Raw genomic sequence first — 12,531 nt, 5'->3', positions numbered from 1 at the left:
TTATAAGAGAGTTCATCACACCTACGTCTCAAGTAATCCAGACTGTTCTGCATAAACTGCCGTGTCTTGGCTTGACTGGGGGAAAACCACTCATTCCCTGGTTTCACTTACTTTGCTCTAGGAGCCCCTGTGAGAGTTTCATTACGCCTATCCACAATCACACTTACAAGGTAACTGTAATTTACCTGTAACTTACAGTTAAGTTACAGGTAAATTACCTGTAACATTCTAGTGCCCACCATATATTCTATATTCTAGCGTCCACTGCATATTCGAATAGATCTAAGCACTGCCTTTTAAAACCAGAATATGGCAAGTCTTTGGATATATACTGCACTACATTCATGCAAGGAACTTGCATGAGGCTGTCCTTTTCTGTACAATGCTGCACCCTAGAGGGAAAAGGACTTTCTGAACGTGTACAAAGAAATGGGAGTAAAGACATTGAGAATAATCATTGTAGTAAATGGCACGTGTCACAGAAAGACAACATTTGGTAGGAACATTTGGGATTAAATTCTTTCATAGGGATTTTGTATATCAGCTTGGCCAATGATGGGTGACGTCACATGCACGCTGATGACGCAGGCTGACGTCACTCACGACGGTGGAGTAATGGCGACGCACGCAGATCGGTGGTGTGCTATAAGCAACACTGGTGAGGGCCTTACACGAGTGCTGTCCCTCTGCTCTCACTGTTTGATCCGTTTCTGCGGATTAAGCACATCAGAAGCATCATTTAGGAGCCTGTTTTATCGCTCTTTACTTCTGTCGTACTATAAACAAACATCGTCTCCACACCACCTGCTGTATTTTTGTCTACCATTATTACTGATTTATGTTAGGGAATAATTAATTAATAAATGAGGCACTGGAAACACTGCATAGACTTATTATTACATTATACTCTAACCAGTGTATAAAACAAACAGCAGATAAAACTACACTACCCAAACCTGCCGGTGAATGGGAGTACCTCATGCATGCGTATTACATCATCCTTCTTCACAAAGTCGATGCAAAAGCTTAGGAAAGGGAGTGTCCTTTGTGCGAAATTAAAGTACACACACTGTCAGTGGACTTCAGCGGCAGGTGTCCTGCAGAGACCGCAGTGCAGAACACAAGCCTTACAAATGCACCTTGCGCTTGCAGACACAACTTCAACTAGGGAGGTGCGATTGAAAGACCAGACCTAGGGTGTTTTGGGGGGGCAAGGTCCCAAAAAAGAGAGAGAGGAAAATCCAGTGAAGAGGGAGACAACCCCCAGAGCAGACGGGAAGGGCTGTGGTGGTCCAGCTCGGTGTACCCAGGCGCCATGGCACATCCGCGGGATATTCGGATCAAGGTAACCCAAGGACGGGTCCGCTAGACAGGATTAGAAGTGCTCGGCCCACTGTCAAGTCAAAGAACTGATTTGGCCTGTGGCGCAGAGAGAGCGAGAGAGAGAGAGAGAGAGAGAGAGAGAGAGAGAAGAGAGAGAGCGAGAAGAGAGAGGAGTGTGCGCATTGATGTCGATTTTGATAAAAGCAGCGCCTGCGCCAGAATCCGTAGCCTGTGCGCAGCTCTTCAGAGGTCTTGACACCTGGACAATGCTCCAAGAGGGGACCTACACAATACTAATCTTCCACTGCAATGCCATGACAAAGTTATTCAAATAATCTAGCACACTGATCTGATCTACTAGTTCTAGTCAGGATAGACAGTGTATTGAAAGCAAAAGAAAATGTGCAAAATGTCTTTTTTTGATCTGAATGTTGGCAAAGGAATAGCTAATACATAAATCTTTGTTAAAGTGGTTACTAGTCGATCACTATTTACATGAACTCATCATGGAATAACGTGCGATGGTCAAGATTTTTTTCCTTTCTTTATTCACCCAGAAACAGCTGATAAACGCACCTCTGTCTTTCCTCCGGTAAAGATGTTACGGGCCAGAATAGCTAATAACGACTGAACAGCTATCTGTACAAATGTATACAAAACACTTTTAGTCCACTTGACCTTATTTCATGTAAATCTGTGCATCGTTATTTGAACAAACCACACTTGTACTTTAGTGCACTGGAAGAAAGTAGTGATGGGAATCAAGGTTTGTGATCTTTAAAAATCTTTTTAGACCTGTTGCCTTCTGTTTATTTTGTCACTTTCTCTAGTCTGTCATTTAATGTTAGCATTAAATGAATAGTAATCAAATTTAGCATAGCAAATGTAAGCCATGACAACGTCTGAGAACACCACAGCTCCAACGTTGCAGTGTTTTATGTTCAAGCCTAGTTTAGACTTCAATTGCAATGTTATTGGGATAACCATATAATGTCTTTGAAATTAAAAGATAAGTCACCACAGTGGCTCTTCCCTAATATGGACCCATCCATAATACTGTATGGGCCTTGTTATGATGCTACAGGAACAGAATTGATATTAAGGTCATAACACCAGCTGACATTTCATCCAGAAATGCGGAAATGTGTTTGGTTTCGGTAGCACAACATCTGTAGACTAAGTGATTCTTAGACTTAAGTGATTCATTGTTTCTGAAATTACAAAATGCAGAACTGTCCCCAAAGATGCAAATGTATATTTCACACAGACAATGCTGCAAGTGATTAATGACCAATTAATGATTAGTGACTGATTAATGATTAAATATTGCACTAAAAACTGCAGCAGGTTTTCTGGTGTTTACCAAATTAGTTCCATTTAGCCACAAATTAGCATAAGAACACTGAAACCAGCACTTGGTGAACCTGTTGCTTGGTAACTGCCAGTTTTAAATGTTGACTCTGGGAACACCTCATGGCCTGACATGCTCTCCTAGTCTATAAAGGTTGCTACATGGTGTGTGTGGTTTTTTTTTTTTTAACCTTTCTGTTTGGAATAAGATGTGTATTTGGACACAAATGGTAATGAAAAACTGTGTGCATTTTCCCGTTTGTTCTGTTCAGAATACTCGTCTGGATCCTGAGCAGTACTTCACCAAACTGGAGTGCATCAGTAAAGGCTCATTCGGTGAAGTCTACAAGGGAATCAACAACTGCAGGAAGAAAGTTGTAGCTATAAAGATCATTGACTGGGAGGAAGCAGAAGACGAGATGGAGGATATCCAGCAGGAGATCACGGTTCTAAGCCAGTGCGACAGCCCCTTCTTGACCAGATACTTTGGCTCCTACCTGAAGGTGTGTGGTCTAAATATTCACACTTTTCCTCCAATTGCAGTAAACTCAGTGTCACTTTAATCCATTCTGCTGCAGTGACCCCATCATCTATTTTCCTTCATTTTGTGTGAAAAAAGGTCTTTTTAAAATGGCCCTTGTTAACCTCATCAGACTGCATTCTTAAAGGGCATCAGCGCCACTGGGTTTAGTGTTTTCTCCGTCTTCATGCACCTGATTCATATAGCAGGGAGAGAACTGGAATACCGCGATTTTCCTATAATGCAGCCTGACACGTGTTTATGTCGCATGCTGGTTATTGCAAACATAATTTAGAGGAAAATTATGCCTTAGCTGACAGAGGGATGTTTGTAAATGCAGGGCACAAAACTTTGGATCACGATGGATTATTTGGGACGCGGCTCTGCTCTGGACATGGTGAGTACTGATTGTCCTTACAGTGCAGAACTTCACAAAATCTAGAACTATTAAACCACTCACACTGTGCACATTTCTTTAACATTTTGGAATAAATGGGACGAAAAGTGTGAGAACGTTTCCATGTTGTGTGGTCAGCTGAAGACAGGGCCACTGGAGGAGGCTTACATTGCCACCTTCCTCAGAGAGATTCTCAAAGGACTGGACTACCTGCACTCGGAGAGAAAGATCCACAGGGACATCAAAGGTCCGGACCCAAGCAGCCGTTGCAACGCCACCTGTGAAAGACGACGATGTTGTGACAGTGAAAGCTCGGGGCCCCATTTCCTTAAGTTTGAAATTATCTGAAATATTATGGGGACTTCACCCTGCATGCCATCTCATTGCAGTGTGTGTGTACACACACACACACAGGTTGAAATATATATAGGTTGAGAAAAGCAGGCTCTGTAGCTTGCCCAAACATCAAAATCTGCCCGAAAGCTTACAGACCTCTCCTGTTTTCGTATGGTCATTGTATCTCCAACAGCCGCCAACCTGTTGCTGTCAGAGCACGGCGACGCCGTTGGGGACGCCGTTCTGGATGGCCCTGGAGGTCATTAAGCAGTCCTCGTACAATTTAAGGTGCATTGTCTACATTTGCCCCAAGACTCAGATTTAGTCAGTGCTTAAAGGATATGCTAGTTCTAGCACTTTATGGCAAGTGTGGAGCTGGCATTATTGTGTATTTCGCATTAGTGAACAGTTGCATTGTTTGTTTACATTTAGCTGATGCTTTTACCCAAAGCGACTTACAATTATGACTGAATACAACTTGAGCATTTCAGGGTTATGGGTCTTGCTCAGGGGCCCAACAGTGGCAGTTTGTCAGTTGTGGGGCTTGAACTGGCTTACCGTCTGATTAGAAGTGGAACACACTAAGCACAAAGCTACTACTGCCCACCAGTAGGGACAGTGCAGGTAGGTCTCCTTCCAACAGTCTGTATTATAGGAAGCCAAGTTTCAGCCAGACAGAACTGGAGTTCCTTTGACTGGATTTTAAGCACCAAGCTCTTATTTCAATACATTGGCCATTTCATTGCTGTTCTGTACAACAGACCACTGGGCCAAGAAATATAAGCAGACAATAGCAACTTAAATCTTAGAAGCCATGTCAGTATTAGTTTTCAGCTCCAGTTAAAATACCAGTTGAAGGAATGGTTTGGAAAAATATCAAATTTACAATTTACCTCAAATACAGTCATGATTTTTGCATGTTAGTTTTCAGTACTAGAGCTATGAGACTAACGTAGGCTAAGAAGTCAAAGAAGCATATCACCAGTCAGTGAGACGTGCACGTGCTCTCTAGAGACCTACAGCTAAGGAATTACTGAGGCACAAATTCATCACTCGCTACACCAAGAAAATGTCCTACCTGTCCGAACTGATTGACCTGCACCGCCGCTGGAAGTCTGAGGGTCACGGAGATGAGTCACGCTCTGACGACTCCGACATGTACACCACCATTCAGGCATGCACACACACACACCTTCACCCGGCCAGCTAGTGCTGTGTACCATGCCGCGTCACCGCGTGTGCGCCTGTGTGTCTCAGGGATGGCGAAGGCGGCGATCAGTGTCCTGTGTGGACGTTTTCCCTGCACTGTAAAGTCCTGTTCTATGAACAAATGACAGCGAGGCCTCAACCACACAGACAAGGTGGGTACCCACGTCTCAGCCTTCTGATGTCACCACCGTCGGTCCCGTTTAAAGTCCGACCAAACTCGCCGAGCCCTTGTGCTTACTGCTACCATTTGCCTTCGATCACAGACCGAGGCGACGAAGAGACAGCCGAGGTCACCATCACCAACGACGCTCCTCGTGCCCATCTTCGGAGAGGTACGGATGTGTTTCGAGCCAGTCTTGCGTCCTTGCTTCAGATGTGGAATGCGTAGAAATAAGTTCAGCGTCTCTCTATGTGGACAGAGCCAGAACGAAGCCCCCTGGCTCCAGCCAGATAGGGCATGTGTTCTGTCTGCCTGCCAGTTCCAGCCAGTGTTGTGATCAGTGGGAGGTGAACCCGGCAGGGCTCAGCCTCTTTAGCCTGGTGGACCACTCCCTTCCCGGACGTTCCTGGAGGCGGAGCAAGGCCTGCTACCTTAGAAACATGCCTACAGGCCTGCCCTGAGGAAGGGTACCGTTACATGTGGTTAAAATAGGAGGTTAAAATAGGAGCATACATTGATTTATACAGACCATGATACTGCCAAGAAAGGATTTGGTGAAGTATTAACAAATCAGATTAAAACATTGAAACCTTGTATAGAAATTCCCAAAGCTTCCAGCAAGTAGGTTGGTACAAAACGGGTCAAACGCAGGAGAGCATATCATCTGCAACATTTCTCTGGTCTTGTTCCTACAGGTTTTGTCTCAATGGGAACACCACACCCCCAAAGCGATGAGAGATCTTGTAGACTGTTAACAATTGGACCCTTAGTCAATCTACACTGCATTTACAAGCAACTTGGACCGTTCATACAAGCAAGTTTTTTGTTTTTTTTTTTGTATTCTTTACAGACTTTTGATTGTAAATATAATTTGTTCAAAGTTCAGTATATTTCATAAAGCTGTGCATGTCATCAAATTCTTCATATTTAATAAGCCGCATGGGTGAAACCTCACCCACAGGAGACAAAAAGGGCAGAGCTTAAATTCAACACTGATGAAGACTACTGGCTGAAAAACACACTGGAACTCAAGTTCAGAACACCATTAATACCATTTCCTTTTTATTGGTTATCATTTCAACGTAAAGTCATGGTGTTGACCACATGGATGGTGTGTAGTTCCAGCAACAAGCTACGCACTAAACAGGAGCGACTAGTTACAGAAGAGATAAAAGGAACACAAGCGTGGACATCAGTTCTGTGCAGATCTGGTCATTCCGATCTTTCCGACATTAGGGGTGACAGCTTCAAGAAAGGCCTTGTTTTAAGTAGTAAATGGGCAGATAAAAAAAAAACCAACAACAACAACAAAAACCCCCCCCAAAAATTCCAGTCTGTAAGAAATGCACCAAGCTGAGATGCGGGAGGTCACACCCCGACTGACACTGGTCGGTAGCGGTCCCTAAAGAAACGGGAAAAGCATTATGGAGCAAACACGTCGTCACCAGTAACGATTAACGCCCGGCCAAATAACCTCAGCCACAGTTTTGTAGGATAGTTTTTCCATGTCTTTGCTTGGACCTAGTACAGCCAGTATATTCAATGTACCAATGTAACAGTCTAGCAGAGACTATGATCCACATGGCATTCAGAAATATCAGATCTTCCAAATGAGAGTTAATCCCAGCTCCCGTAAGTAAACATAATATGACTCATGAAGTGAGGAACAGCAACTATTCAAAAATTGAGTAATTAATTAGTAGTCCAGGTTATAAGCATTATAGGCATGACCTGTGCATAGGCATCTTACTCTGACCTGCCAAAGTGAATAGACTGGAGTGCTTGACCTTGTGTGACCCTTCATGATGATTAAAAAAAAAAAAGGTTTTTTTTTGGGGGGGGGGGGAACGACATACAAATACACCAAGCAAAGAGACAAAAGATCCCCTCACACACACACACACACACACACACACACACACACACACACTTTCCCTTCTTCAGAAACTGAGTGAAAGGGGAGAGAAGCCAGAGCATCTGCAAATGTGCAACAATTTATCTGATGATTTGAAGTTAGACATATCTAAAGGTAATTATGCATTAGAGATGAATAACCTGCACTTGTACCATAAGATGCAAGCTCCCCCTATTGGTAGAACAGTTTCCCCTAGGCTTTGAAAATAGAAACCTTAGAGATGAGTTATGCGTTAATGCATCAGTAACATTTTTACAAACAACATTGTTAAATATTCTCTGCACAATGTTTGATAATTCAGAAAAGAAATATTCAGTATATCTCATACTTAACCAAGTCAAAGCAGTGTGACGTAGCTGCTAACTACATAAAAATCCATCAAGGAACAGTTACGGTAATGTAACTGGATTGAAGTTGGGATCACCGCGGCATGGAATTTCCTAAAATGTGACGTCTCGTCAGTCATCTTTGCAGTCACCCTGTTGGAGGCTACTAGTCAGTGTGTCTCTTAAAGGTTAAATGCAGGGTAAGGGACAGTCTCTTACAACCTCATCACGTTACCATGGCGATGCGGCTAACCTCCCTGGCAGGCACATGCGGCTGTGCTGCTGACGTCACCTACTTCACATACTGCACCCCTCCAGACTTCATCATTCATTCATTCATTCAGCAGCATCCAAAGACCATTCTCTCATTAATAACAAACTGAGCCTACAAAAAATAAAATAAAATAAAAACAAAATACAAAAGCTCGTGTTTTTCGATGTTAAAATCCATCACCCACACAGGAAATTCTTACTCATTTAAAAACCGTGACTGCACCGTTTGGCAGCGCCAGTGAAGCTGGAGTGCCCCGTGTCAAGATGGATGCGAATTTTTTGAGACGGGGCCGCAGAAATCGCAGGATGAACACATTGTCTCGGATCCAAAAACAACACCCATTTGCTATTTCCGTACTGTTCTAGAAAAGTATGCAGAGCTTGGCGTAACTTTAGCTGAATGTGTGGCGTGGTGGCGCTAGTAGCCATGTCAAGTCTGAGATCTCAGCCGGTCTCCATCGAGTCTGCGAGCTCAGAGGGGTGCATCCCATCCCCACTGAGCAGAGATCTCACGGAGGCGCGACAGTCCGTTATATGCTACACGAATGATGGTGGCAGAAACAGAGAAGATTAAATAAAATGATGTGGTCAAGTCCTGGCAGGCTGTGAGGCCCAGCCCCCCAGTCCCAGGACCACAGTCCGCTGTGGGACCCCGGCTCAGTTCCCGTTCACCTCGTTGGGGCCTTTGGGTATGAGCAGGCTTACCCGGCCGGCAGTGCTGGCAGCGCTCATGATCACCTCCATCCATCTACACACACACACACACACACACACGATTTGCCACATTGCAACTTTGTTTCAGTTACATGTATGTTTAATTTAAAAAAGAGCCTCACCTTTCGAAGGTGTACTCGCTTTCAGCCCTGAAGAAGTAAACGTGGGACTTGAAGTGCAGCTTGAAAACGTACTCCTTGTGGATGCCGTCTGCTTCCCCGGGGGTACTGACGGTGTAACCCAGCAGAGGGAGGCTGGCCAGCGGGAAGTCGTCCTGACCACAGAATAGAAAAACCATGACCCTGACCCAGACCAAAGAGCTCAAGTTTCTAAATTAGTTTTCACAGCTGTTTTTACATCTGTACTTGGAATTCTTTTATTAACACATCAAATTAAAGAGAAGGGAGGTGGGGAAACCTTAAAACTATAATAGTAACAAAAACGATCATGTTCTTGAAATGTGGACAGGCTAACGTGCACAGTGCTTTCGGCAGTTATGACGTGCCTTACAGCTTGAATGAACATGCACACACTGGCATGTGTGGGACAATAACCTGTAGGAGGTCCAGACTTCAGCATGCAGTGAAACACCACTTGCCATCAGCCTAAAGCCCTGATATGGTCAACTCCAGCACCCCCACTAAAAAGCAGAATGGGTCCATCCTCCCTGATTACTGATAGTAATTTCAGAGCTAGCTGGACACGCCAGAAAGAAGCATTGGCCTGTACCTGGTGTGTCTTGTAGAAGAAGAGACAGAAGTTAGTGAAGACCACCCACAGCTTCTGCCAGCCATTGCTGTTCTTGAACTTCCTCAGGAGGTAGCCAGACAGCTGGTTCTGTGGAGAAGGAAGAGGAGCGTTCTACTGAATTAGCAGAAAAGATGAAAGGATTGGACTTCCAACTGTAAAAATATCTCGCGCAAAAATGCATTTTAGGAGGTAACCAAGCGAGAAAATAAAATGGGTTCGTCGCATGTGTGTCTTGTTTGGATTGGCCTCATGCATTCTCCTACTGTCTCCTACAGCAAGGTTTTACACCAGATCTGCTCTATTACTGGAAACGAGTCAGTAGAAGATCTGTTGGAGTCCTCGCAGGTCACAGAAAAAACAAAATTTTTAAAAATCAGCCCACAGATGAATCTTGTATGTTTGAACAAAGTATGTTGGAGTCGCAGGTTATTTTCCGCGTTCTGAGTCAAGTCTCCAGTCTTTGCCACCAACATACCCAAGCTGGAGGGAGACTGTCTGTTCCTAAAGGCAGCGGACTCCCTACAGTCTCGTTGTTGGATGGGTACCTGATTCACGTGCAGGTAATCGGTACGAGAGAGGTTCTGGTTCCTGTACCAGCACACGTGGGTGATGGTGTTGGGCCTCTGGTAGCAAGGGGGCAGTGCTGGAGAGTCGAGTACTGAGGGCAGGCAGACAGACAGATGGGGGAAAGAGAGAGAGAGTGAAAGGAGGAGGAGAGAAGCAGGCGTGACACAGGATGACAGCATAGAAAGAGAAAGATTGTTAATGTGTTTGCACTCGGGCCAAAGGATGCAAAAGGTGTAGAAACTGCAGAAGCAATTCTACAGGGCAGCAGAAATGACAAGGTTAACCAATGCACATGCGAAGTGGAGAATGAAGTGGTCCCCTCCCCCCCAATTCATTTTCATTTCAAAAGAGGTTACGGTTAAGTCGTCAACAACAACAACAAAAGAAACTGCTGTCCAGAGATGGTGAGTACAAAGGGTTAAGTTACAGCCAGAAATACAGACCAAAATGAGGTGATTAGCCAGTAAAGCGACTAGTGGCGAGACAGGGAGGAGAGAACAGGGCGACGGGAGGGAGGGCAGAGCAGGGAACAGGAGGTGGAGACCATGAGCACAGAAGTCTAAGATCTGCCCTCACTGGCCTGTGCTGAGAAAGCTCAAGCTGACCTGTCAGCTGTGTGCGTGCGTGCGTGAACGCTACCTCCACGGCTAGGCTGTGGTCAGACATGGACACGCTGGTGTTACGGTGCCAGCACACATGCAGGGTTGTGTTGGCACGGTGGTGGCTCTGCTTGTCCAGGGAACAGCGAGAGGAGTTCACGTCATCCTCTGACTCCTGCTCCAAGGACACCTCATCAGAAGACCCTGCAGGGGTGCATGCGTGGGGGCACATGGGGGCAAGAAGAGAGGAGGGGAGGGGAAGACAGAATGATGGGAGGCCTGGGGTCTACTAGGTCATGAGGCTAAGGAGGGGGCACTAACAGATGCCCACTACGAGAAGCGTGGCACGGGACCGGGGATATTCTGGTCCTATACATGTCCTTACTGTTGGAGCGGTCACACAGGCTGGGCTCCAGAAACAGGTCCGACTTCTCCTGAGACTTCTTCGACATGTCGATTGCCATGTTAAGGTCCTCGATCCACTTGTTCATCTCCACCTTGGAGCTGCAGGAAGCAAGTGTGCACGCGTTGATGGGGTGGAGTGTGTGCAGCCGGCAGTTAATGTGGTGGGGGGTGGAATAGAGGGCTCACCTGGCGGCCACGACGATGGTCCGCTGTGCAGAGTAGATGGTGAAACAGTGGGGGACTGACCACTCACTCTCACTCTCCTCTGCCTGCAACACACAGGCACGTTCCTATTCATGTGTGCGTGCTTACATAACCACAGACGCACGCACGCACACCCACCCACCCAGTCAGGTCCAAAGAAACGGACCTTGCATACATCATATTTTTCACTTCTCCAGGGGTCATACTAAAGCACTGCAGCACTAAGGCCAAAAACAGAAGGCGCTATAGTGGGGGACTGATAGGACTGACTGGGAGGAGCAGGGAGCTTTGCTTGGGAGATCTGTGGGAGTGAGGGATTGTGGGACTGCGAGTTTCCTCATACTCACCGGAGCATCGAGTACAATGAGCTGCAGGGAGGAGTGAAGCAGAGACACGCGAATTAGGCAACCGCGAGGCGGAGGGCCGTGCTACTGCTACAGCGAACCCTCACGCAGCACTGAGAAACGGCAAGAACAGTGCACCCTGAAACCTAACCACAGCCCTATCCAACACACCCGAAACCCTCTACAGTCTTTCCCAATGCTTTCCAAAAGTTCCTCTTAAATCGCACAGCTCCGAGCAGCATATAAAAAAAACCCCCCACAAATCACCTGAGTCCTCAAGCTTCAGCCAAAGCATTATTTAGGCCCTCAGTCATAGGGCACTGTGTCCCATAAACATGTACCAATCCTCTGCTCATAAACCTAGATGTACTTTCCTAATTAGTGCAGATGTTTCCAAATAGTAAAAAAAAGTTATTCTTTCTGATACTGGACAGATACAGCCAACATTTGGTTAGGTGAAGATGGCCATAAAATGACTGTGTGGAGTTACACAGTCTGTGCTTTTAACACACGAGAAACCTGAAACCCTGGTGAGCGAGTGCTGCTCTGAAGTAAATCCCCTCTGTTTACACACGAGTCACGCTCGCGTACCGGATGGTTCTCGGGGTCGGGAACAGCAGACTACACCCAGCCGAACCGAGGCCAACTCGCGTGGTTCACAACAGGCCTGCAGCCACAGGACGACAAAACCACTCCCGTGAGAGTCTCAAGTTCTTGAGGCTACGTGTTCGGGATGGGTGGAGGCCCCGGGTGGAGACTCAGGGACGAATTGTAAGCGTGTACTCACGATCATGCCGTGGAGGGGAAGCTGCCCGTGAACTTTGAACTGGTTGCTTGCCGTGACGCCTTTGCTGGTGTACAGGAGCATGTCTGAAAACTGAGGCGGGAGATTTTCAGTCAGCAGGGAAGGAGGACAGGCCAGGGGACAGAGGAAGTGTTGCTGGCATGGAACTCACCAGGAAGAACATCCTCTGCTGTAGCCCTTTCTTGGTGAGCTTGAACAGGCAGCCTTCCCTGATGAACTCCTAATGATCACACAAGAATCAGCAATACAGGAAGGAGGAAACTCATCAGCTCAGCTTCTCAAGCCCTGCTTGGTCGTCACCGTGCGCCTCATCTGGACGTGTGCGGAGAGAAGG

At 46.1% G+C, this 12,531-nt stretch overlaps 2 protein-coding genes and 1 long non-coding RNA gene across 11 annotated transcripts in view; 2 read left to right on the top strand and 1 right to left on the bottom strand.

Annotated features, from left to right (window-relative positions):
* Positions 1-1,214: 1,214 nt before the first annotated feature.
* Positions 1,215-4,048, top strand: stk25a (serine/threonine kinase 25a). 2 transcript variants are annotated; one of them, XM_035524019.2, is made up of 4 exons: positions 1,215-1,345; positions 2,946-3,176; positions 3,534-3,590; positions 3,729-4,048. In XM_035524019.2, the coding sequence occupies exons 1-4, from the start codon at positions 1,316-1,318 to the stop codon at positions 3,936-3,938; spliced, it is 528 nt and encodes a 175-aa protein (XP_035379912.2). In that variant the 5' UTR covers positions 1,215-1,315; the 3' UTR covers positions 3,939-4,048. The 2 variants fall into 2 exon arrangements, with proteins under 2 accessions (XP_035379912.2, XP_081573790.1); XM_081717664.1 differs by lacking the exon at positions 1,215-1,345 and having other exon boundaries at positions 1,437-3,176.
* A 1,111-nt stretch (positions 4,049-5,159) lies between these two features.
* Positions 5,160-6,185, top strand: LOC145658738 (uncharacterized). Its single transcript, XR_014124554.1, has 3 exons — positions 5,160-5,287; positions 5,399-5,467; positions 5,991-6,185. It is a non-coding gene; the product is annotated as an uncharacterized LOC145658738 (long non-coding RNA).
* Positions 6,186-6,328: 143 nt separating this feature from the next.
* The window catches only part of farp2 (FERM, RhoGEF and pleckstrin domain protein 2), a 34,148-nt gene continuing 27,945 nt past the window's right edge, over positions 6,329-12,531 (bottom strand). For 4 of the 8 annotated variants that reach the window (XM_081717656.1, XM_081717657.1, XM_081717661.1 and 1 more), the window contains 9 exons: positions 12,349-12,417; positions 12,180-12,269; positions 11,396-11,416; positions 11,031-11,113; positions 10,825-10,943; positions 10,480-10,643; positions 9,253-9,360; positions 8,646-8,797; positions 6,329-8,557 (listed from right to left, as the gene is read on the bottom strand). In XM_081717656.1, the coding sequence (XP_081573782.1) occupies positions 8,467-8,557; positions 8,646-8,797; positions 9,253-9,360; positions 10,480-10,643; positions 10,825-10,943; positions 11,031-11,113; positions 11,396-11,416; positions 12,180-12,269; positions 12,349-12,417 (897 nt within the window). In that variant the 3' untranslated portion in view covers positions 6,329-8,466. Of the gene's footprint in view, positions 8,558-8,645; positions 8,798-9,252; positions 9,361-9,818; positions 9,932-10,479; positions 10,644-10,824; positions 10,944-11,030; positions 11,114-11,395; positions 11,417-12,179; positions 12,270-12,348; positions 12,418-12,531 lie in introns of those variants that run through there. The other 4 variants (XM_081717658.1, XR_014124552.1, XM_035524003.2 and 1 more) reach the window with 4 other exon arrangements.

Source organism: Electrophorus electricus, chromosome 7 (assembly GCF_041902795.1).
Source record: "Electrophorus electricus isolate QZ-2024a chromosome 7, ASM4190279v1, whole genome shotgun sequence".
NCBI lineage: Eukaryota > Metazoa > Chordata > Actinopteri > Gymnotiformes > Gymnotidae > Electrophorus > Electrophorus electricus.
This window is presented reverse-complemented; position numbering and strand designations above follow the sequence as displayed.